The following is a 26709-nucleotide window of genomic DNA, read 5'->3' as shown; positions in this document are numbered from 1 at the left end:
GCTAAGCCTTTTCTTACCACATTTCTGAAATACACAGCCTTTGTTTTAATTAATTTTGAAATAACGAAGAATTTAGTGGAATAACTTTGTCATTATTAAGCTGCTACTTCAGGTGGTGAGATGACAGAATCATTAACAGACTGGAACAAATTCTTGGCAGCATTTCGTCCGTCTTTACATTCTGAGTTGAAATTCCACTGAGGTCAACATTGCCTGTCATCCTTTCGGGATCGATAAAATAAGTACCAGTTAGATATTGGGGTTGATGCAGTTGACCTACCCCAATTCCCTCGAAACTACTGGCCTTGTGCCAAAATTTGAAACCATTGTTATGCTGCTACTTGGAACAATAAAACAAACTCATTCTGCCTTTCTCTTGTCCTGTCAGACATTTTATATTTCTCCTTTGCGTTACTCCACACTTGTCTGTCTGCTAGACCCCGACTTTCTTTTTGTTGTATATGCATTATTATTATTGTTTGTATATGTATTACTTTTTTTGTCTTCATTTGTCCTTAATGCCATATTCTCTTTATTTATCTCACTTTTTGTCCCTCGTCCGTCCACAAACAGTCTCCCCTCGAATTACTTTTATCCATTTTCGTTTGTCTATTTCCGTATACCTTTTTTCATCTTTATTTGTCCGTCTCGTTTCGTCTTGTCATGTTCTGGTTATACTCCCATCAAGTTCTCTCGCTGGTTGCCTCCAGGGTGGAAGAAATATTATCAATAATGGCACGAAATTGCACCCGACCCCTTGGTCGATAACTGATGAGAAGTTAGTGACTTTCTGTATTTGTTCTCCATTCATCTGTGCATTTGGTTTACGTTTTTCAACCTCACCTTCCGCGTCTTTTTTTTTCCATTCGTTTGTTTATTACAAACACAATGCACCCACCTATTTTTTGTACACACACACACATACATATATGTTTGTATATATATAAATATAAGTACACACACACATATATATATATAATTTTCGTTTTGGGATCACCAGTACTTTCTTATCTCCCCTTCATCCTAGCCATCCTGTCCAACTATCTTTTCCCAACCAGTCGCCATGATTTTCCGTTAAATCCACAAGTTTTTTAATATTCTCTCTCTGTCTATTTCCTCGTGTTCCTTTCTGTTGAAGAGAGTAGGCTCGAGATGTAAAAAAACTTTCTCACCTTCCCAAGCGTCAAACTAATACACCTGTTTGTTGTTTATACACCTGTCTTCGTCTTTTGTTTTTCTGTAAATTTCAACTATATCTATATATATATATATACATCTATGCTGAAATTAAAACAGGGTGGTCATGGTGGGAACACCTCTGACCATAAGTGTGCTTGTTCAGTAATGATCTGTGGCCAAACAACAACAAAATGAACAAAACATTTTTTTATATTTGCTGTTTCTTTTTTCAGTCAGATTTGGTTTCTGGCAAGCTTGGTCGAATACTGCCGATGGTTCTTATGGGAACACTTGCCATAATCGCGGGGCTATTGTCATTGTTGTTACCCGAAACAAACAACCGGAAAATGATGGACAACTTCAGTGATTTGACCAAATCTGGAGAACTGGAGTTCGCGTAGGTGTCTCTCATGTGATTTAAACATCATCCTTGTCAACATCATCATCATCACCATCAATAGTAGCATCGTGATTGTCATCATCATCATCAATATCATCATCACCATCTTTGTTATCATCATTATTATCATTGTCATCAATATTACCATCGCCAATATAATTATCATCATCATCATTATCATTTTCGACATCATTTCCATCATCATCATCATCATTGTTGTCGTGATAATCATCATCATAACCATCACCATCAGTAACGTAGTAATTATCATCATCATCATGAGCCAAGAAGCAAGCCCTGAATCAATCATTCGACCTGCTAGAAATTACAGCCTGTCACCTTAAAGAAAACGGAAGGACAAATTGAATATTGAGGGATAATGGCCAGAAAACAAAGCAGGTTGCTTTGGAACAACGTCCTGGGAAGGAAAGATTAACTGTTGTGGTTAGCAATGCTGTAGCATGAGCAAGACCAAAGGACAGTTGCTCTCGACTCAAAGTCCTTAGAGACACAAAATTCCAAAAGAAAAATCAAATGAAATGTTTGTGTGGTAAGAAGTTTGCTTCCCAACCACATGGTTTCAGGTTCAGTCCCGCTGCATGACACCTTGAGAAAGTGTTTTCTGCTGTGGCCTCAGGCCAACTAAAGCCTTATAAATGGTTTTGGTAGATGGAAACTGAATGAAGCCTGTTGTATATATAAATATATATATATATATATATATATATATATATATATATATATATATATATATATATATACATACACAGTTCTAGTAAGTAGGAAGGCGAACTGATCACCACCGCCCCCCTCAGGTAGGTGGCCTTGCTCGATCTGTAGAAAAGGTGTAGGTAGAAACTGCATACGAGGTACCCAGTGTAAGCTATGGACGCATAAGAGGTACAGCAACATCAAAGAAAAATTAACCTAGAAGATAGCTTTCATGTGCGGCAGATGCACAGGGGCAATAGACACCATTGATACTCAGAAAACAGATTCCATCACACTCCAGGGATAGAAACTAGAAGTAGCTGATAGTTTCCGCTACCTAGGTGACCAAGTTAGTAGTGGAGGTGGATGCACAGAGATTGTCACCACTAGAATACGAATAGCCTGGACAAAGTTTAGAAAGCTTCTACCCCTACTGGTGACAAAGGGTCTCTCGCTCAGAGTGAAAGGTAGATTGTACGACGCATGTGTGCAAACTGCCATGCTTCACGGTAGTGAAACATGGGCTGTGACTGCAGAGGACATGCGTAGGCTTGAGAGAAATGAAGCTAGCATGATCTGCTGGATGTGTAATGTCAGTGAGTACATACGACAGAGTGTAAGCGTCCCGAGAGAAATGCTGGACCTAAGAAACATTGTATGTGGCGTGCAAGAGAGACGCTTGCGCTGGTATGGTCATGTACTACGGATGGATGAGGAGAGATATGTGAAGAAGTGCCACTCCCAAACAGTTGAAGGAATCCAGGGTAGAGGTTGACCCAGGAAGACATTGGATGGGGTGGTCAAGCATGACCTTCGAACGTTGGACCACACAGGTAATGACGATAGACCAAGATCTCTGGAGATATGTTGTGACTGCGAAGACCCACAAATAACGTGAGTTCATGGCTGTTTCCTGCACCAGCTTCACATAGCAGCCCCAGCCCATCCAAAGTACCTCCCCCTGGAGTGTGATAGAATTTGTTTTCTGAGTATCAATGGTGTCTATTGGCCCTGTGCATCTGCTGCACACGAAAGCTAGGTTAATTTTTCCTTTGATGTTGCTGCACCTCTTATGCGTCCATAGCTTACACTGGGTACCTCGTATGGAGTTTCTACCTACACCTTTTCTACAGATCGAGCAGGGCCACCTACCTGAGGTGGGGGTGATGAGTTCGCCTTTGTGCTTACTATAACTTTGGTCTTTGCTACATTTACTCTAAGGCCTTTTGAATCCTAAACCTAGCTTCCACACCCGAAATTTCTTTTCTAGTTCCGGTAGTGATTCTGCTATAAAGGCCAGGTCATCAGTATAGAGGAGCTTTCAGGGGCAACCCATCTTGAATTCCTCAGTTATTGCCTGGAGGACTATGATGAATAGAAGGGGACTAAGGACTGAAACTTGGTGGACCCCTACTTCTACTCGGAATTCTTCACTATACTCGTTATAGTAGAGTACAGTATAAAGCTCGTCCACCTTCAGATTTCTCCCTGTCCTATCCCGTACTAGTATTATACGTAATTCTAGGCTTGCATTTGGGCATCTGTCATGTGTGAATAGATAACTGAAAAACGAAGGTGTACGGTTGTACATTTATTTTCAATCACTACAATTGTAACCATGCAACGTAGTTTTCCAAAGGTGTTGGTAATTGATTAGCCAACCGTTCCTTGCATTATGAGATCTAGTTGTGTTTCCTCAGGTGATATGTAAATATTGTCTCCATAAGTTAAAATTCTTAGTTTTAAGAGCTTCCAATCTGTCTGTCTTGGCCACTGAGTTTGCCTTCCATGGTGTACATGGTGGTCAAGGAATCGGTTCCTGTAATGCAGAGGTGAGTTCTGCGATGCAAGTAACCTATTGATCTGCAACACCAATTTCAGGGAGCCAGCGACCTGATAACTTATCAATCAGGTGACTGTGCTAGCCAGATCGATTATATTCTCATCAGACAGCGGGGTGCATGGTTTCTCTTAAATGCAAAGACCATTCCTGGTGAAGAATGTACCCCCCAGCATAAAGTAGTCATTAGTGACTCCAAGTGAGACGAATGCCAAGAAGAAGACAAATCTGGAAAAGAAGGATCTGGAAGCTTAAGGACCCTTCGTATGATCATCCTAATTAAGAAATTTGATGAAAGGAAGAAGGAATTACAGACTTGTGACAAAGAGGGCAATTGGGAATTCTTGCGGGACAGCTTATTGAGTGCCAGAGACCAAATCTGCGGCTGGGGCAAAATCCTATCTAGACTTTGGGTGACGCGGTGGTGGAATAATGCTGCTGACAGGGCTATCAGAGCAAAGAAACAGGCCTGGAAGAGTGGGTGGGGATAGCAGAGAACTGTATGAAATAACCAGAAGCTAGGAGACAGGTATATCTTGCCAGAAGAGAAGCAGAGAAGAAGTTTGCCTATGTTCAGCGACGTGAGGATTAAAGACTTGAGATGTTTCGGATTGCAAGACAGTGTGTGAGAGAAAATTGTGGATGCCATAGGAGAGAAATGTGTCTGCATGGATGATGCTTCACTTGCATTTAGCGATTGTGCGAAGGAAAAAGGCTTGAAAATGCCATTATGGAAGACTACTGATGTGGAGAATGAATGGGAAGAGGAAAGTCTACCAAATGTTGACCCAACTGAGGGACCAGCAATCCGAATCGACGGTACCTTGGTAGATAAAGCAATTAAGCATATGAAAATAGGGAAAGCCATCAGGAATCGACGCTGAGAGGCTTAAAATATCTGGCAGTGTGGGTTATGGTTTAGTCGCCCATATTGAAAATCAGGTGATTCACAAAGGAGTCATACCCAATGACTGGTGTAGCAGCACCATAGTCAACTGCTACAAAGCAAAGGGTGGCGTTTTAGAAATAATTACAGAGGTATCAAATTGTTGGATCAGGTGAGGAAAGTTCTGGAGAGAGTCATAGCCCATCTAATTAGGGGGAGAGTTAGTTTAGACATGATGCAGTTTGGTTTTGTGTCAGGCAGAATTACTACTGATGCTATATTTTTGGTAAGGCAGCTGCAAGAGAAATGCATAGCCAACGATAAACATCTGGGCTTGGATTTCGTTGACTTGGAGAAAGCCTTTGACAGGGTCCCCTGATCCCTTATCTAGTGGTCAATGCAGAAACTAGGGACAGATGAGTGGTTGGTGTGAGCTGTACAAGCCATGTACAGGGACACTATCAGTAAGGTGAAAGTTAGCAACAAGTACAACAAAGAATTCAGGCTACAAGTAGGGGGTCACCAAGATTCGTTCCTCAGCTCCTTCTTATTCAATAGTTCTCCAAGCAATAACAGAGAAATTTTAGGCAGACTGCCCCTGTGAGCTCCTCTATGATGCTAGCCTTGTTCTTATAGCTAAATCACTACCAGAACTAGAGAAGTTTCATACATGGAAGCAAGAACTGGAAATGAAGGGCTTTAGAGTTAACCGGGCAAAAGCCAAAGTCTTAGTAAGAAGGAAGGTAGACATATCGCAAATCCCTTCAGGTAGATGGCCCCGCTCAATCTTTAGGAAAGGTGTGGGTAGAAACTGCATAAGGGGTACCTGATGTGAGATATGGACACATAGGAGGTGCAGCAATATCAGGGGGGAGGTTAACAGGGAAAAATGGTTTTTTGTGTGTGGAAGATGCACAGGCGCAATAAGCACAGAAAATAGACTCCATCAACAGCTATCGGGGGTAAGCTAGAGGTTGTAGATAGCTTCCGTTATCTAGCTGACCAAGTTAGTAGTGGAGGTGGATGCTCTAAGAGTGTAGCTGTGAGAATAAGAATAGGTCGGACAAAGTTCAGAGAGCTCCTACCTCTGCTAGCAACAAAGGCCTCTCTCTCAGAGTGAAAGCAGATTTTCTGATGTCTGTGTGCAAACAACTACGGTACACGGCCGTGAAACATGGCTGCGACAACGAAGGACATGCGTAGGCTTGAAAGAAATGAAGCCAGTATGCTTCGCAGGATGTGAAGCATCAGTGTTCATGTTGGACAGAGCGTTAGCATCTTGAGAGAAAAGTTGGACTTAAGAGGCATCAGATGTGGTGTACAAGAAAGACGACTGCACTGGTATGATCATGTGATGCTTAAGGATGGAAACCGCTGTATAAAAAGTGCCGATCTCTAAGTGTGGAGGGAACCCAGGAAGACATGGGACGAGGTGGTGAGGCATGATCTTTGAAGTTTGGGCCTCACAGAGCCAATGACAGGTGACCGAGAACGTTGGCAATATAATCAGCTAGCCAAGTGAAATCGTAGTTGTGGCCGCTACTAGTGCCACATAACTTGCACCTGTGCCAGTGGAACGTAAAAAGCACATTTCTAGCGTTGGGCCTCACAGAGGCAAAATGGTAGATACTGGTGTCACGCAAATGGCACCTGTGCTGGTGCCACGTAAAAGCACCCCTTCTACAGTGGTCGACATTAGAAAGGGCATCCAGCTGTAGAAACCATGCCTAATCAGACTGGAGCCTGGTGGAGCCTTGGCAGCACTGGTCAAACTGTCCACCCCATGCCAACATGGACAACGGACGTTAAGTGATGATAATGATATTTTGTTGACGTAGGACCGTTTGCAAGTTTGCCAATGATCCTTCAGCAAAAACACATCTTTTGATAAACTCACTGGCTACTACTAACTTCAGGCCACGACAGAGAGTGAGGATCTCCTGAAGCTGAGAATTTGGACTTGTGGAGGCAATATTTACCTTTCGCCTGAGGAAACACAGCTATGCTCCTTCTTGTTGACTCCAATTTTTTTAAAAAATTAGATCGTAAGGTAGATAGATAGATAGATAGATAGATATACGGACAGACGGGCGGACAGACAGACGAACAGACAGATAGATAGATGGACAGACAGACAGACAGGTTTCTTTATTAGCCACACAGGGCCGAACACAGAGGGGACAATATAATGTAGAACTTTTCTTTTCGAAAGAAAAAAAATACGATCAAAGTGGATCGAAAGCGTTTGGGGCGTGTAAACAGCAAAATAAGCGGGAGTGAAAATGTAAAACTGATTAGGTTTACCCGTGGAAAGAAAAGCCTACGAAAAAGACCACGGCAACCTCGGGCAGGGAAAGAAAGACATGAGAGCAAAGCGCCCTCCCCTCTCTCTCTCTCTGTGTTTTTTGATTTACAGGATCATGCTCAAAGTGATTTCGTCAATCACGCGTACCATCTTTGTTACATTCTTCCACCTTTTATTGAATCCCTCAGGAGACAAAACTTGCCTCTTTTTCTCATGATGAGCGATTGGCCAGAGGCTCTGACCGTATCTCGGGCAACTCGATCCGGTGTATCTCGAACCGTGCCTGTAGAGCTTATCCCGAACAGGTAATGCTTCTCGATAGCACTGCCAGGCCAGGGATCTCTGGTGATTGTCCATAGGTCCCAGCCCGAAAGTTGTCCTGAACAAGCGGGTCAGGTGTTCCTCGTCGATGCCCAGATTCTCCTCGAGAACGTCGTTGCACCTTCCCTCCACTAATTCTCTATAGAATGCCTTTGTTGTGATGGAGTCGCACAAGTTTGATCCTGGATGGTAGAGTTGCTTGAGAGCAACGCGACATTCGCGGTGCCATTCACCTAACCTCAGTCTCTGTTTGATCCATGACTGCAGTTTGGCCAAAGAAACGAGTTTCGGGAAAGCGCGCCTCACAAATGGCAACCACAGCTGTTCACCGTCGCCTATGAAGCGCCGGAGATGTTGCAGTCACAGCGCATGTCTGCACATCATCAACCACGGCATGCCCACCCCTCCACTTAGCGGGTGTTGACAGCAAATGGATCGCATAACCATCAGAACACTTCCCTTCCACAAAAAGCGGAAGAGTATGCGTTCCAGTTTGGTGATGGTAGGGTCAAGGCATGACGGTCAGATGGTAATAGATGACGGTCCGCCCGACCCTTGAGGGATAGCTTCCTTTCAGCCCACTGTTGGGTGAGAGTGGCCACCCTACTCGTTATCTCATCCCAGTTCTTCTCCATTTTGAGGTCCGAACTAGACCCTGAACAATTTAACTAGCCCGTCGGTCCAGTGTCCCACGATGGAGACACTGTTGGGTGGCATGGGCTTGCTTCTCCAGGTGCCGAGCTGCAAGATAGATAGATAGACAGACAGACAGACAGATAAACAGACAGACAGACAGACAGATAGATAAAAGATAGACAGACAGACAGATAGATAGATAGATAGACAGAGATAGATATCTGTATGGGAAGATATATGGTATGTATATATATATATATATATATATACAAAGTAAATATATGGCACAACGAAGTACCGATATTTACTGGAAATAGCGAACGTAATAATACGACGCTAATGTATAGCTTCACCGCGTATGTACTAGCAAAAATGCGTGTGTGCAACAAACTAGAAGAAATTGTCTTACCTCCAGGGAGAACATCTGAAAGATGAAATACCTGGAAAAGGATGTGGGACCTGCGCAGGTTTCAGATTTTTCAAGATATGTCTGCACCCATAAACTTGATCTATCTTCATCAGTCAAACATATACCACGACAACATTTCAGATGTTACCACATTAATGCCATTACACTCGACTGAAACGCCGAAACGCTAACAGCACGAGAACGGTGAAGAAGTTTCAATAAATTAGTAATGCAATACTAGAGTATTGCTTTCCAGTAAAGAATAGCCCATGAGGGAAAAATATACAAAGAAGTAAATATATGGCACAACGAAGCAATCTGTACTTCGTTGTGCCATATATTTACTTCTTTGTATATTTTTCCTTTACGGGCTATTCTTTACTGGAAAGCAATACTCTAGTATTGCATTACTAATATATATATATATATATACATATATATATCATCATCATCATCATCATCGTTTAACGTCCGCTTTCCATGCTAGCATGGGTTGTTGGACAATTTTGACTGAGGGCTGGCGAACCAGACGGCTGCAATCTTGATCTGGCAGAGTTTCTACAGCTGGATGCCCTTCCTAACGCCAACCACTCCGAGAGTGTAGTGGGTGCTTTTTACGTGCCACTGGCAATGACCTCACTCGAATCTTTTTACACATGCCACCAGCACAGGTGCCAGTAAGGCGACATTGGTAACGATCACGCTTGAATGGTGCCCTTTTACGTGCCACCAGCACGGAGCCAGTTGGCTGCTCTGGCAACAATCACGCTCTGATGGTGCTCTTGGTACCCTACTAGCACGGGCACAAGTGCCAGTATGGCGACGCTGGTAACGATCATACTCGAATGGTGTCCTTTTATGTGCCTTGCCACGGAAGCCGGTTAGCCACTCTGTCAACGATCACCCTCTTGCCCCCGGCTAGCATGGATGCCAATCGTCGAATTTGATTTTGATTTTGATTTCACTTGCCTCAACAGGTCTTCACAAGCAGAGTTTAGTGACCAAAGAAGGAAAAGGTATGCATAAGCGGGCTGGTTACGCTCCTGGCATAGGCCACAGGTCTCATTTGGCTTGCCGGGTCTTCTCGAGCACAGCATATTTCCAAAAGTCTCGGTCGTGAGTCATTTCCTTGGTGAGGCCTAATGTTCGAAGGTCGTGCTTCACCATTTCATCCCAGGTCTTCCTGGGTCTACCTCTTCCACAGGTTCCCTCAACCGCTAGGGTGTGGCACTTTTTCACACAGCTATCCTCATCCATTCTCGCCACATGACCATACCAGTGCAGTCGTCTCTCTTTCAAACCGCATCTGATGCTTCTTAGGTCCATATATATGTATGTATATATGTATTTATATATACATAGAGAGAAAGAGAGGGGAGAGAGAGAGAAAGAGCGAGAGAGATGGGGTAGTTTTTGGTTGACTACCATTATTGGATTTACAAAGTATGTCTGCATGAGTGCAGCTTTAAAGCTGAGACATTTCAAAGATTTAAAAGTGTCTGTGTGTGTGTGTGTGTGTGTGTGTGTGTGTGTATGTGTGTATGTATGTATGTATGTATGTATATGAATATGTATGTGTGTTTGTGTCTGTGTTTCTGCCCCCGCCTCTACCACTCTTTGACAACCAGCACTGGTGTATTTACAATTTCATTGCTTAGTGGTTCAACAAACGGACACCAACAGAATATGTACCAGACTCTAGAAAAGAAAAAACTCCGGGGTTCGATTCATTCAACTAAAATTCTTCGAGGCATTGCCCCAGCATGGCCACACTCTCATGTTTGAAATAATTAAGAAATAACAGATATAAAAATAAAAGTAGCACATTTTCCCCACTTACTCACAATGTGATTGCTTTGACCCCTTTTGTTGGCTGCCCTTGCAATGCCACTAGAGTTTAATGCAGGGCAATGAAGGGTGGACACTGTAGGAGTGAAAAGAGGAGGGGTAAACGAGTGAGTCAGTGATACCTGGATGGACGTGAGCTGAGACTAGCTAACTCCCGGGAGCAACAGCAGTGGAAGGGAAAGTTTGTGCAACAATGACATCATTGATTTAATTAGGACCTTAATCATCATCTGCATCATCTTGCCCATCATCATCTGCATCATCAGCCACAGCAATATCGTTCTCCTCCTCCTCATCATCATCACTATTATCATCATATTTCAACTATTAACCATTATTTTGCTAAATGTCTGATTGGCTCTTTCCTCTTTCTTTCTTTCTTCCCTTCCAGTACTAAAAAGGATGCAATTCTAAAGGAAGAAACTCACCCAATGAAACCGAGACAATCTGCAAGGATATAAAATCTTAATTTACATATGTATTTATATATATATATATATATACACATTAATTAATAAATTTTAGGGTAGCAAAAAATTCTATGCAACCATGTCCACCAGGCATGGCTAAACACGCCATTTGGTCTGGGATGTACAACCTATTACTCCCCACCCACCATTTTCTGCTGCTTAATCCCCCACCATCACCACTGTTTCCTTTTCTTTGTTTTCTTGGTGAGGGAGTTATGAGTTTTTTTTCTCTCTTGATAATTTGAGGTTTTATAAATTTTAATGTTTTTTTTTTTCTTTTCATTCTGTAAAAATATGTTAATTAACGAAATATAAAAGAGAATGGTGTAGAAGGAAGAATTGTGAATTTATTTTCAGAAAAAAGAACCGAATCTCCCTCAAACTGCACCCATCGCCTGTCAGTGACAAAGTTAGAGAAAGACAAATAGTTGAGTGAGAGTAGCTTTCGCGAAATTAGAGATGTATGAATTTGTGAACAAGTGTTGGTGTCGATAATGCAAAACAGGAAAATACATTTGTGGGGGGGCATGGTTTAAGGTATTTGGAGAGCTGTGAAACGTGATCCTTAAGGAAAATATTGAGGATAGCACGGACAAAGTATCTAATGAAGAAGTGACGAGTGAGGCTGCAGTAAATAGGATGCTGCTTCATGAGATAAGGGCCAAATAACAGAGACTTCTTGGTCATGTGATGAGGAAAGAGGGCCCAGGGAAAATTTAGTGATGACTGGAAAGATTGAAGGGAAAAGAAGGCGAAGAAGGAGAAGAATGTTATGGATGTGAAGCTGGAAGAACTGGTTTGGAAGAACGAGACGTTAAACATCAGGAAGAAGTGGAACGGTTATACAGAAAACCAAGAACAGGGAATCGTGGAGGGTGGAGGGACAAGATTGCCCATGTCCTACATTCAGGACATGGCACCGAAAGAAAGAAAGAAAGATATTATTTTCTTCTTTATTCAGTGTTTCTTATCTTTCTCTTTGGAAAAGAGGAAGAGAGAGAGAGAGAGAGAGAGAGAGAGAAAACAGAACAGTAAGAAATATAACATGAGAGGAGGAGGGGGAAGCAATCACAAGTAATGGAAATGAGGCAGATATAGTGATGGCGAGAATGAGAACGGTGTTGGTTTGTTTGCATTTTTATTGCTATTTATCTTCCATCTTTTATTTCAGTCAGTAGATTGTGGCCATGCTGGGGCATTGCTTTCAAGTACTTTTAGTTAAATGAATCAACCCCAGGACTTCTTTGGTTCTTTTTGCAAGCTTGGTATTTATTCTATCAGTCTCTTTTCCCAAACTGCTAAGTTACAGGGACATAAACACACCAACACCAGTGGTCAAGTGGTGGTGGGGGGAGGTTACAAACAGCAACATAAAAATACACACACACACATAGATATGTGTAAATATATACACATATATATATATATATATATATACACACGACAGGCTTCTTTCAGTTTCCGTCGACCAAATCCACTAACGAAGATCTGATTGACTCCCGAGGTTATAGTAAAAGACACTTGCCCAAGGTGCCATGCAGTTGGACTGAACCCAAAACCATGTGATTGGGAAGCAATCTTCTTACCACACAGCCACACCCGCCCCCATTGCAAATGGCAGGCGTTTAAAGCATTCATTAAATTTCAATGATTTTAATCTTGCAGATTCTATCTTGACCTGCTAAAGATAGTAGCTAAATTATCATTGAATCTGACCTTCCTGTCTAATGTATATCTATGCTTGTGTACACACAGACACATTATCATCATCATTTAACGAACCCCACCATTTCATAATTGCATGGCTCAGATGGAATTCATTGCCAACCGTCACCTATAGGCAAAATAATTGTTCCTTTTGGCCAGGTATTTTCCCACACCAGACTGGAACACATACAACACTGCTTGTATAACAGGGATGCTTGTTTACAGCCATCAAGACAAGGGTAAAAAAATAAATACACTCTGGCATGCATACAGATGCACACACATTTATGCTCGAAGGTTGTAATGGACGCAGGTTCGTGAGTCAAATAGCTAGCTAGCGGCGCTGGCCTCTCGGAGCTAATCAGCGACAGCTTTAGTCTTATTTATAGAGTGCCATATTAGTATGGCGATAACTATTAATACCCAGTAACGCTGGCGTAATCTCCTTTAGAGAGACTTAGTAATTTTAATATTTCTATTATTGAAAACAAGTGGATGTATTCCACTGTAACTAGGTAAATAAAATTTTCGAACAGACGGTCAGTAGCGACACCTGCTGGTTCTGGCTATGCTGCATTGATAAAGGGCAACAACCCTGAAACATGTCTGCAGATGTCTGACTAGCAAGGTGAAGCGGCTGACCTCCCCTGTTCGAAGGTTGTAATGGACGCAGGTTCGTGTCAAATAGCTAGCTAGAGGCGATGGCCTCTCGGAGCTAATCAGCGACAGCTTTAGTCTTATTTATAGAGTGCCATATTAGTATGGCGATAACTATTAATACCCAATAACGCTGGCGTAATCTCCTTTAGAGAGACTTAGTAATTTTAATATTTCTATTATTGAAAACAAGTGGATGTATTCCACTGTAACTAGGTAAATAAAATTTTCGAACAGACGGTCAGTAGCGACACCTGCTGGTTCTGGCTACGCTGCATTGATAAAGGGCAACAACCCTGAAACATGTCTGCAGATGTCTGACTAGCAAGGTGAAGCGGCTGACCTCCCCTGTTCAAAGGTTGTAATGGACGCAGGTTCGTGTGTCAAATAGCTAGCTAGAGGCAATGGCCTCTTGGAGCTAATCAGCGACAGCTTTGGTCTTATATTTATAAGACTGCCAAATTAGTATGGCGATAACTATTAATTTCCAGTAACGCTGCCGTAATCTCCTAGGTAAATAAAACGTTATTGTTGAGTTGCGGTTGTGAGATCGAATTCGTTGGTGGAAGCGGTTGCAGCGTTGGGAATTTTTTTCTCAAAAATGCAAACCCAAACGTATGCGGGAGCGGCAGGCAAGGGCCTGGCTGCGAGCGAGCTACAGTTGGAAGAAGTTACAGTTGAGAAGGAGATTTTGAAGAATTATTTCGACAGCTTGAAGAGAGAAGGTGACTGTGTGAAGATCACACCACCTGAAGAAGAAGCGAAAGACGCAGAGAAACGTATTATAACATACAGAACATGGAACGTGGCTTCAAAGAAAGTAGAAGTGGCACCGATAGAGGAAATTGAGCGCTGTCTGAATGGAGTTGAAGGAGAACCTACCTTCTATAATAGAGGTAGAAAATATGTAACAGTGGTCGTTCATTTTAAAAACGAAGACGAAGCATATACTGAAAACAGAAAAAAATGGATGTTATTACCAAGTTATCATGGAAAAAGGGCAGTAAGAATACGAATCAGTAAGATTTCGCCGGAGCTGAACATGGAAAGAATCTTAGCGGCAGTGGTATTCAACTGCAAAGAAAGCGTTGAAATATTGAAAGTAGAAAAATCGAAAGATGTACAGTGGTGGGGTTATGCGGTGCAGGCTTTGGTTCATATAACCATACCAGACCTGTATAATATCCCAGAGGAGTTGGTGTTCCCCGACGAGACTCGACTCAGAGTCGTGGTGGAGGGGAGACCACCAGTGTGCTACAAGTGTAAAATTAGAGGCCACATGAAAGATGTGTGTCCGACAAGAACATTGGAAGCTCGGACAGAGATATTGCAAATGGCAGATGAAAAATGTGTAAACACAGAAAATGTGGAAAGTGGAAAGTGGTGACGAGTTGGAGAACGAAATGGAAAAAACAGAAGGAAAAGAAGATAGAAAGAGAGCGAGGGTGGAATCACCACCTAAAGTTCAAAAAAAGAAAAAAGCGAAAAATAAGACTACAGACGAGATGGCAGATCGGACGTGCGAAGATAAGAATACAAAAGCGAAAGCGAGAGAACCGGCAAATTTAACGGCAGACCAAGAATGGGGAAGCAGAGTGGAAGAGAAGTTAAAAGTATGTAAGGAAGGAAGAAGACCCGAAGGAAAAAATCTTAAGGTAGTAATATTGTATATGAAAGACAAAGAAATCGAAAAAAGACTGGCAGGTAAGAAAGGTTTAATCAGGGTTAGGCTGAACCCAAAAATATTTGATGACCAAGTGAAGTCGGCGGTTGTAGAGAAAGAGACATTTATGAAATTGAAAAGTGAGTTTTCGACTGTTTGTGAAATGCAATATATCTGTTACGACAGTTTGCCAGCGATTGTAGACCAGGAGAAGTTAATAGAATACATTACAGACGAACGCCCAGTATGGCAGAACTGTATTTTAAATGAAACTACGAGTTTTGGGGGGCTCGTAAGCCATTCCATTTAATTCATTTTCATATCATATTTTTCGATTCTTTTAATTTATGTACCCCACGTCCTGTTTTGTAATGTCCCCTCTTAATTCGGGCCATCGTGCCTATAATAAAGATAATAGCGACACCTGCTGGTTCTGGCTACGCTGCATTGATAAAGGGCAACAACCCTGAAACATGTCTGCAGATGTCTGACTAGCAAGGTGAAGCGGCTGACCTCCCCTGTTCGAAGGTTGTAATGGACGCAGGTTCATGTCAAATAGCTAGCTAGAGGCAATGGCCTCTTGGAGCTAATCAGCGACAGCTTTAGTCTTATTTATAGACTGCCATATTAGTATGGCGATAACTATTAATATCCAGTAACGCTGCCGTAATCTCCTTTAGAGAGACTTAGTAATTTTAATATTTCTATTATATATATATATATATTTTTATTTGTTTCAGTCATTTCACTGTGGCCATACTGGAGCATCACTTTTAGTTGAACAAATTAACCCCAGTACTTATTCTATTGATCCCTTTTACCTCACCGCTAAGTTACGGGACATAAATACACCAACATCAGTTGACAAGCAATGGTGGTGAGGGGACAAACACAGATACACAAATATATATATATATATATTCCCTGTAAGTTTGGATTTACTCCGTGTGTACGAACAGCCATGCTACATGGCAGCGAAACATGGGCTGTGACTGCTGAGGACATGCGTAAGCTCGTGAGGAATGAAGCCAGTATGCTCCGATGGATGTGTAATGTCAGTGTACATACTCGACAGAGCGTTAGCACCTTGAGAGAAATGTTGTACCTAAGAAGCATCAGTTGTGGTGTGCAAGAGAGACGATTGCGCTGGTATGGTCATGTGGCGAGAATGGATGAAGATAGGTGTGTGAGAAAGTGCCAATCCCTAGCAGTTGAGGGAACCCGTGGAAGAGGTAGACCCAGGAAAACCTGGGACGAGGTGGTGAAGCACGACCTTCGAACTTTAGGCCTCACTGAGGAAATGACCAGAGACCGAGACCTTTGGAAATATTCTGTACGTGAGAAGACCAGGCAGGACAAGTGAGCCCAGCCCACTTATGAATGCCTTTCCTCCCTTGGACACAAAGACCGGTTGAGGCAAGCGAAGTCAATATAGAACCTCATCCGACGACAGACACCCATCCCAACCCCCCATGCTTGCGAAGACATGTTGGGGCAAGCGAAATCGAAATCGAAACCGAATTGAACCAGCCAGGATCCCTGGCCTGGTGGTACGTAAAAAGCACTATCCGACTCGGGGCCGTGGCACGTAAAATACTCCAATGCGACCGTACGACAGGCACCCATGCCAACCCCCTTTGCTTGTGAAGACATGTTGGGGCAAGCGAAATCGAAATCGAAATCGAATTGAACCAGCCAGGATCCCTGGTCTGGTGGTACGTAAAAAGCACTATCCGACTCGTGGCCGTGGCACGTAAAATACTCCAATGCGACCGTACGACAGGCACCCTTGCCAACCCCCTTTGCTTGTGAAGACATGTTGGGGCAAGCGAAATCGAAATCGAATTGAACCAGCCAGGATCCCTGGTCTGGTGGTACGTAAAAAGCACTATCCGACTCGTGGCCGATGCCAGCACCGCCTCGACTGGCTTCCGTGCCGGTGGCACATAAAATACACCAATCTGACCGTGGCCGTTGCCAGCCCCGCCTGGCACCTGTGCAGGTGGCACGTAAAAAGCACCCACTACACTCACGGAGTGGTTGGCGTTAGGAAGGGCATCCAGCTGTAGAAACATTGCCAGGTTAGACTGGAGCCTGGTGCAGCCTTCTGGCTTCCCAGAACCCCGGTCGAACCGTCCAACCCATGCTAGCATGGAGAACGGACGTTAAACGACGATGATGATGATGATGATATATATGGCTTCTTTCAGTTTCCATCTACCAAATCCACCCACAAGCATTTGGTCAGTGTGGCTATAGTAGAAGGCACTTGCCCAAGGTGCCACACAGTAGGACTGAACCTGAAACCATGTGGTTGGGAGGCAAATTTCCTTACCACGCCTGCACCTATATATGAGTGTGTATGTATATGTGTACATACAACAGGCTTCTTTCAGTTTCTGTCTACCAAATCAACTCACAAGGCTTTGGCCAGCCCAGGACTATACTAGAAGAAGCTTAGCCAAGGGACCATGTAGTGGGACTGAACTCAGGACCAAATGGTTGAGAAGTGAACTTCCTAACCACACAACCACCTCCTGTGCTTATACAAACATTGTGTCAAGTGAATGAGGAGTGCTCAATACATATTGTAGAGTATATGGCTGATTGAAACTGACTTTTTATCTTTGTGACTCACCAGAGCTGAAGACCTCAGAGACAGGAATTCAATGTTACAAAGCTGCAGCTTGGCAGAAAAGCTAAGAAATAAAGAAATATCTTCCTTGCTCATGTGTATCAGTTGTCGATGTATTTGTGAGCTACACCGGTGGGGGGGGGGTGATATAGCATAATCGGTAGAGGTTTGTAGTTTTTTAATAACATAGGGCAGTGCCCCAGCATGGCCACACTCTGATGACTGAAATAAACAAAAGAATATCCTTTATTTATCTACATTGTAGTTTCGTCAGAATCAATAACATCAGCCACACCCAGTTAATTACTGGTACTTTGTGCATTTTATCAATCCTGGAAGGATAAACTGTAGAGCTGACCTCAGCAGGATAACTTCAACAGTTCTTGGAACAGGGGACAGAAGGAGAGCAATTTTAGTGGGGATGGGGATTAGTCAGTTACATCAACCCCAGTATTTGACTGGTACAGCATTTTATCAACCTCGAAAGCATGAAAGCCAAACTTGCCCTTGGCAATATTTGAACTCAGAACATCAAGAGCCAGAAGAGATGCAGTTAAACATTTTGTCTAATTCTTGCATCTCGTTACCTGGAACTTTTACTAATAAGGGTTTCAAATTTTGGTACAAGGCCAACAATCTTGGGGGGGGGGGGTAAGTTGATTACATCAACCCCCAATGCTCATCTGGTACTTGTTTTATTGACCCCCAAAATGACAAGGAAAGTGGGTTTTGGCAGAATTTGAACTCTGTAAAGGCAGAAGAAATGCCACAAAGCATTCTGCCCCGACTTGCTAATCGTTCTGCCAGCTTTGACCACCTTCAATTTCAACTAAAATTAAGAAGAAAAAATGAACTTATTGATCAAATAAACAACAAATGTCTGGCTTTTTGGCTCAGAACAATTCTGTCTTGGCAATGAGGAATTGATCGATTTCTTGGCAATCAATGAATAAAGATCTGGAGAGTTCGATATAAACAGATTACAATCAATGGTCAAACAGGTTGTGTCCCTGTCATGGGTTGGAAGGATGGCAACATTAATTCTCAGTGGCACGTAAAAGCACCCACTACACTCTCAGAGTGGTTGGCGTAAGGAAGGGCATCCAGCTGTAGAAACCTTGCCAGATCAGATTGGAGTCTGGTGCAGCCATCTGGTTCGCCAGACCTCAGTCAAATCATCCAACCCATGCTAGCATGGAAAGCGGACGTTAAACGATGATGATGATGATGATGACATACCAGAATTCTCAAGTGATCAAATTGATTTTTTTTTAAATGTGGAGCCTTTTAATGCTCTATCTCCTGGAAGCTGAAGCTCTACATCTACAATGCATCAGCCCTCTCCATTCTCCTCTATGGAGCAGAAACTCTCTCAAAGACCCTGGGAAAGAGGATTGATGGCTTCAATAGCAAAACCCTGAGAATCATCAAGAACATCGGATGTTACCATCACATTTCCAACAAAGAACTCCTTGCAGCAAGCATCAGCCTGCAGCCTCCTACCTCATAGCTGTCACATGTGCCTGCATGGACATATCCCCCCACTAGATCATCCTAGCAGAGCTTTACTCTCATTCAATGCAGAAGCTATGGGCAGTAAGAGGCCTCGTGACAGACCCCACACCAGATGGCTGGACGTGATTGGAGAAGGTCTCCAATAGCTCAACATCACCTTAGAGGATGCACAGGGACCGTCATAGGACCACCTACAGTGGAGGGCACTGGTGGACTTGGTCAGCCCTACACATGATGCCATCTCTGGGACCACTAATCTGGGATGACCCCAACCCTTTCAAGCAAGAGCAAAAAACAGCAGCAGCAGCTGTAATGGAAAGATGGAGCTTCAGAACTCACACACGAAAGAAGAGCTAAAATGACACCAAATTTCTTTGACTAAGTCAGTCTCCTACGAACCCCTTAAAAGGACCAACAATCCAGCAATATGGCCAGAATGGTTGAATTATAAATTAAGAAAGGCGGGTGGCAAGGGTTCCAAGAAACGTATCAAGTTCCTATTTCAAAACTCATACCTTCTACTTAGACCAAGTTGTTGATCTTCAGGCGATTATTAAAGCAATGTTTAAAATTGATACAATGCTCTAAATTTCCAAATAAAGTCATTTTAGCAAAATCTTGGAATCTATTCACTTCTTATATTTCTGTGTCACATGGATAAGCAGGGCCCTCATCATCATCTCCACCAAAAGCACAAACAAAATATGAACTTTGTATTTAGTGCATTCCAGGTGAATCTTGCCAATTACACCACAGAGCATCTGCTGTCTATCTCGGTCAAATTAAACCATATAAAGGTTTTATTGATATAAACAAGTTCTACCTTGCCAAAGACATGTCTGTCTTCCATTCTGGCATGGGCTGGACGGCTCCACAGGATCAAATGGGTCAGAGGACAATATTTTTCTAATGTCTCACTTATGGCATTGTTCCTATTGCTGGATACCCTCCCTAATACCAAGCGCTTGTGTGAGTCTTACATCATTTAGATTTAAAACTCGAGTTTTAATTCAGAATTATTTCCATTCTTAGCAGTTAACTCTCCTTAACTGGGAAACTGAGATCATATGACATGTAATTAGAGAATTTTTAATTAATATCAGCAAAACATCTGATTTTAACTCAGAATGTAAAAAAAAAAACCTTTAGAATCTCAAAACATTTTCTATGGTGCTCTACCTATTCTATGATCCACTATTATTGCACAAAGAAATTTCTGGAGAGAGAAGGAAAGAGAGTCAGGGTTGATGAAATCAACTCATTATATTTCATGGGTTAGGGTTATTCATTTTTTTCTCTCTCTCCCCCATTTCTCACTCCTACAATAGACTCCCTGCAATTTTTAACTGGGTTCCACCAACCTGTTCACCTTGTTGTGGCACTTCTTGCCACTGATACTTAAAAATGACTCCTCACCTTCACATTCTGTTGACCCACAACATTAACAGTTACCTTCACTTTACTAATGACTACAATGGAGTCTCTGTCTCATGTCTGCTATTCTAATTTACCTGTTGAAGGTGCATGGCTTAGTGGTCAGTGCATCTGTACCTGAATGTACAGGATGGGCAAGGATGAGGGGGCAGGGTGTAAGACTAGCAGTCAGCTCTCTCTCTCTCTCTGGCACCAGTGTTGTCCTGATACAACTTGACATCCCTTTCGTCTCAGAATGTCAAAACTCAACACAGACACTGCAACACCCTTTGTCTAACCCTCTAACACCACCATTTATCAACCACCTTTGGATTAGTAGAATCACAGGAAACACACACCCTGCATCTAAGGTCAAGCAAAAACAAAATGAGATTTTTTGTAAACAATCAAAATAAAACAACCAAACAAAAAATACAATAAAAAAAACCAAATTAGTTAGAATCATGCAATTTTATTTATTTTTTTTTTGTGTGTGTAAATGAATTTAATCAAAATGGTTCCCTTATATACATAGTGTATATATATATATATATATATATATATATATATACATACACACACACACATATATATATACCAATGTATATATATACATGAATAATGAAAAACCCTAATGTTTTAATGATGGAAAGTTTCTCAAACCATTCCAAAATTCCCCAAAGAATGGTTTCCTCTTTTTATTCATTTCCCCCAAATCTTTTTGTTTTGTCTTTTGATTCTATTTTCCACAGAACTTTACACTTTAATTGCACATTGGAACATAAGAATTAAAAATAAATATGAAAATAAATTTAAAAGAAAATAAATGCATAACGATACTAATAATAAAAGTAATAATAAAGATAATAACAGAGGCCTTTATAACTTAACACCATTTAAGATAGCATGGAGATTTGAAAATGAATGGAGACCCTAACAGAAGGGGGGGAGAGAGAGAGAGAGAAAGAGAGAGAGGGGGGAAGGAAATGCTGCACAAGTATATACATAATGAAGAAAAGCTAGATTCAGTTACCTGAAGAAAAGGAATATGTTTGCATATATACACACACTTGTATACCTATATATGCATAAACACCTTTGTGTGTGTGTGTGTGTATATATATATATATATATATGCATACATACACCTGTGTATGTATGTGCATTTGAAAGAGATTCAAACCAAATAAAATGGTATTTCCTGGTTGAATGAAATCCTCTTTATACATGCAAGCCTGGGAACAGGGGGTAATAATTGTAAAAAGGAAAGCAGAAGAACGACATACTGGCAGTAAGAAGTGGCAGCACTGTGAAATGGACAAGTGTTTCATTAACTTGTAGTGCCAAGTTCAATTCCAGGTGTGGTTCTAGCTTGGCAAAGGTTGGCCTCAGTTCAGCTGATTTGTTCTACATATACAACACAAGAAGAGCAATTTTCCCATGTCGGTCCTCTACAACCCGTGATGCTGTGGCTGTTGACTGTTTATTTATAGAGAGTAGCCCTAAAGATGGCAAGGGAAGAAGGAAGACCTTTCGTTGGAGAAGGATAAGGGATGTATGGTGTGACCTTAACAGATAAAAGGGTGATACTGAGATTTTTAAAGGATAAGGGCTGCATATGGCTGCCTTAAAAAGGTAAAAAGGCTGTACAGGGCCTCTTTAAAAGGTAAAGGCTGCATAGGACTGTTCAACCAGCAACTTTAATAACATCCTTAGAAGGTAAGCTATGGCCCTAGACAGGGAAGTATAAAGCACTGAACTAGATTCTGTAAAAGACTTAACAGGATTCACAATCCACTGTTGCTTCTTAAGTGAAAATTGTAATTGTAATTCCAGGGTGAAAAATTAAATATAAATTGATATTTATGAATTTAGGTTTATTTTCACTTGTTTCAAAGAAAGTTTTTAAAGTATTTCAAAGAGTTTAAAAAATGAAATAAAAGCAAACAAGCAAGCATGCCGTCTGGCAGATTAGAACCTGTCGACAGTTTGGTGTTAGAAAGAAAGCTCCAGCCTCCTTCCAAATCGATGCTATCTTTGGTGATATTCGGTCTTTTACAAAGGCAACCATTTCATTCCTGGCAACAAGCATAAAAAAACGCAAAACAAAACAAAAAGTAAAAAATAAGACAAAGCAGCAGTTGAGTTGAAATTTCCAAAAGTCAAAACATCAGACCTTGCTTCTTATTAAGGGTTTCTGCATAATTTAGGGTTCATTTCTTGCTTTATTTATTTTAAGATTTCATATAAATGTGAATCATGCTTTGATCAATGTTTTTTTTTCTTTACCATAATTTATTTCTGACTTTCATGGAAATAAAAAAAACATTCCAATTGTATTTTCCAGTCCCCCCCTCCCAAATTGGGCAAAATTTAAAATTTTGGACCCATGTTTACATACCCACCCCCCTTCTCTTTCTCACACTTCATGCACACATTCACAATAAAAAACTGTTTTTCTCATTAAGTCAGATAATTTTCACCTGACATTAACACCTTGATTAACACTATGGACACACCTGTCAAAACCTGTCACAACTCTGAGTGTAAACAACTAATACTCCATGAAAAATCACTATAAATGAGCTGCCGCCATCATACTTTACCATTCACACTAGTGTGTGTGTGTGTGTGTGTGTGTGTGTGTGTGTGTGTGTGTGTCTGCAAATATCTTGGTTCTTCCCCTCCTTCTCCTTTTGAAGTAAATAATGCAGCAATTTGTTCTATAAAAACAATTCTAAATTTTCTTTGAAAGGAGAATTTGGTTCCAGTGATGTCACAGAAAGAATTTGCTCTGATAAAGGGGTGCCAATTGTCTTCATCAGCAATGGTGGTGGGGAACTGGTTATGGCCTCTTGAAGGAGGGTGGATATATGATTAAACAACTTCTATGAAATTTTAAACCTTTGTAACAGTTTGGTTTTAGTAAATCAATCCCCAAGAATGTTTAAGTGTACACACATACACACACACATATTGATATTTAGCAGAAGCAACTAAGTGACTTGGGAGCTGAGAATTCCATGCATTAGCTTGAAGCTTGATAAGCACCAACACACAAAACTCTTGGCCCTTGAGTTAGTTACTTCTGCTAAATATTAATATATATACACACATTTTGAGTAATTTTTCCAGTTTACACCACCACACCTCTCTCATATATATATAAACATATACACACCTGCACAATAGCATGTATACATAAGTACACTTGTACATGTGCATACATACACGTAACTGTTTTCTATATGTACAGATGGCAGCTCAAAATTAGCAAGCCATAAGATAAACTGCAACGAGCAGGAGTTATTGCATGCATACATGCAAGTGTGCACCGGATCAATACAGAGTGAAGATGTGTGAGTGGGAATGGCAGGATTGAATAGCAAGGAGTTAGGAGAGGCCAAAAAGAAAAAAAGCAGGTATAAGGGGTTAGTTAAGATTCAAACATTATTATTATTATTATTATTATGAAATTAGTAGCTAAAGGAGAGGTTAAAATAAATAAAAAGCTAAGCCGTTTCCCCGATTCCAAGGATACATAGGATCGATCCTTCTCTTCAGTTCTTATAATATTAAGAAATAAGGTTCCTTTTGGATGGGCTGAGAGATTGGAATGGCAGAAGGGGAGGGGGTAAGAGATCAACTTGGAAAGATATTAAAAAGTCTTGAAAATAAAATTTCTTATATTGAATGGCAACAGTATTTTGGGCAGGAGTGGGTGGGGTGCACGTACAAGGCGGTTTCCCCTCTCACTTCAGGACCTGACCAGTGTTTATTGCCTTGATCCCAGGAAATGTGAAAGATTAAGTCCACTCCGCTAGGGTTTGAACTCACAAAGTAAAGGGACTTTCACTAAATACTGCAAAGCATTTGATCCGAGACCATGATTTCTTTGACTGTAATAATGAAGCTAAGGGCTTGAAGAGAATTATAATAGGTTTGTTAGAGACATCAGATCATTGAAACAACATATGGCTGGACCATAACAGCTGTTTCTTTTAATTGCCATGAGGACAACAAAAACACAAACACTACAACACTATTGCATTGTACAGATTAAGACGGGCAATGGTCAGTGTAGTGGCCAAACTAAAAAACTGATACCAAAACAAGATAAAAACAACAACTGAAGAAATGGAAGGTATTGTGTGATTAACTCAGGAGTAAAATTAATTTAATTTACTCCAGGAGAAGACTGGGAGGTGTGGGGAGAGAATGGAAAGACTGGGAGGTGTGTGGGGAGAGAATGGAAAGACTGGGAGGTGTGTGGGGAGAGAATGGAAAGACTGGGAGGTGTGGGGAGAGAAGGGAAAGTAAAATTAATTCAATTAGTTTGTCCTTTTTATTTTAATTTTTTAAAAACTCAAAACCTAAGGGAACAAAATTTGAAACTGTGATGTATCTCATTGGAACGATCTAAAAGGGTTTTAACAGTCATAAAAGAGGGGGAGTGAGAAATGAAACAGTGTTTGTCTTTTTACAGAGTGAGGTGTGTGTTTGTTTGTAAGAGGAAGAGCCAATGGAAGAGAGAAAGAGAGAGAGGTGAAACAGAAGTGTGTGTGTGTGTGTGTGTGTGTGTGTGTGTGTGCATTTCATCATGTAATTGCTCCAGTATGAGTGATAAACATTGAAAGGTGCTTATGAAGAAATGGCAGCTCTTGAATGTCCAGTTCTCTTATTGCTGTTATTCCACAAAACAAGGTGCTTTTTTTCCTTTAACCAACCAATAACACAGAAGCTGCAAGTCCAACAGAGTCTTCCACAAACTTTTATTCTGGTCACAGTTTTCTTGTTTTTATCATAAAACACACCTCAAGATTTACAAATTAAAACAACCGTCTGGTTTTCTTCCAGATGGTTGCTTAGTCCCAAGTCCTCTGGATCTCTGCAGACCAACCATCAAAACCATTCCAGTCATGATCCATTTTATTCTCAGTTTGTCAAGAACTGAGATTTCCTTTCCTTTCTCCTGATGTGAAGCATCACCACCTTCCAGAAGATAACTGGTGTGGCATAACAGACTCTTCTTACAAATAAATTTCACTTCATCAGATCCAAATTTGGAACCAATCCTTATCGAATATTAATTTTCTCTCAATTCCTAAACAGATTTGTGTGTGGTCCCAGTATCAGTTCAACACGAACAATCTGCAATGTCTGTTGAGATTAGAAGCAATCAAAACCAAGGGCCCCAATGAGGTAACATCTAATTCATTTGACACCAGGGTTAGAAACAGCGGATGGACATTAGAATTGATGGAATCTTCCAACCAAAGCTTTTAGGGGAAAAGGACCAATTCTACAATTTGAAAGAAGAATAGTGAATGGTTTTCAAGTGCTGGAAGACCTCACACAGACCGGCATCGGTTAATCTGAATACAAAACCCACTCACTAACAAGAATTATAAGCTTGTATATTAACTATGGTTCCGAAAATTAGTGAACGACTGAAGATATAACTGAAGAACTGAAGATGTTGCTGTTGTGTATCTGTGGAAGACATTTGTCATCTGCAGCTGGGCAATGATGCCATCAAGAAATTAGCATCTTTACACAAAGAAATCAAACGGTCAAAAGAGACATAAACACACATGCATGAACACATTACATATATATGCACATATATATATATATATATAACATCATCATCGTTCAACATCCGCTTTCCATGCTAGCATGGGTTATATATATATATAAAATTATAATGAAGGGTATCTAAAAGATACCACCATGCTAGACATAGCAGCCAAAACTTGACTCTAAAACCACATTAATGTGATTTTAGAGTCAAGTTTTGGCTGCTATTCTAGCATGTTGGTATCTTTTAGATACCCTTCATTATAATTTTAATAATAAATATTACCTATGAGATTTTTTATTCCCATGCTAGCCACTTGATATGATCAGTGTTTTAAATAACGATCTTATCGTTATTTATATAAATATATATTCACACACTCACATTATATATATATATATATATATATATATATATATATATATATATATATATTCTTTTGTGTCCGGGGAGAGTCATTTTCTTTTTGTGCCTTATTATTTAACACACTCACTGGTAAAATTTCCACTATTTTCTTATTTTCCTAAAATTTT

At 41.0% G+C, this 26709-nt stretch overlaps 2 protein-coding genes across 2 annotated transcripts in view; one reads left to right on the top strand and one right to left on the bottom strand.

The window, feature by feature from the left end:
• Positions 1–11329, top strand: part of LOC115215833 (organic cation transporter protein-like) — a 79984-nt gene extending 68655 nt beyond the window's left edge. Inside the window, exons 9-10 of the mRNA XM_029785161.2 lie at positions 1413–1576; positions 10927–11329. Of these exons, the coding sequence (XP_029641021.1) occupies positions 1413–1576; positions 10927–10996 (234 nt within the window). The 3' untranslated portion in view covers positions 10997–11329. The remainder of the gene's footprint in view (positions 1–1412; positions 1577–10926) is intronic.
• The window catches only part of LOC115215363 (organic cation transporter protein-like), a 243919-nt gene extending 217662 nt beyond the window's left edge, over positions 1–26257 (bottom strand). The window contains exon 1 of the mRNA XM_036506093.1: positions 22556–26257. The gene's annotated coding sequence lies outside the window, so the exon portion shown is untranslated. The remainder of the gene's footprint in view (positions 1–22555) is intronic.
• Positions 26258–26709: the final 452 nt, after the last annotated feature.

The sequence above is a fragment of the Octopus sinensis genome, linkage group LG9 (genome assembly GCF_006345805.1).
Source record: "Octopus sinensis linkage group LG9, ASM634580v1, whole genome shotgun sequence".
Lineage (NCBI taxonomy): Eukaryota > Metazoa > Mollusca > Cephalopoda > Octopoda > Octopodidae > Octopus > Octopus sinensis.
The sequence above is the reverse complement of the archived record's forward strand: the minus strand, read 5'-3'. Positions and strand labels throughout refer to the sequence as shown.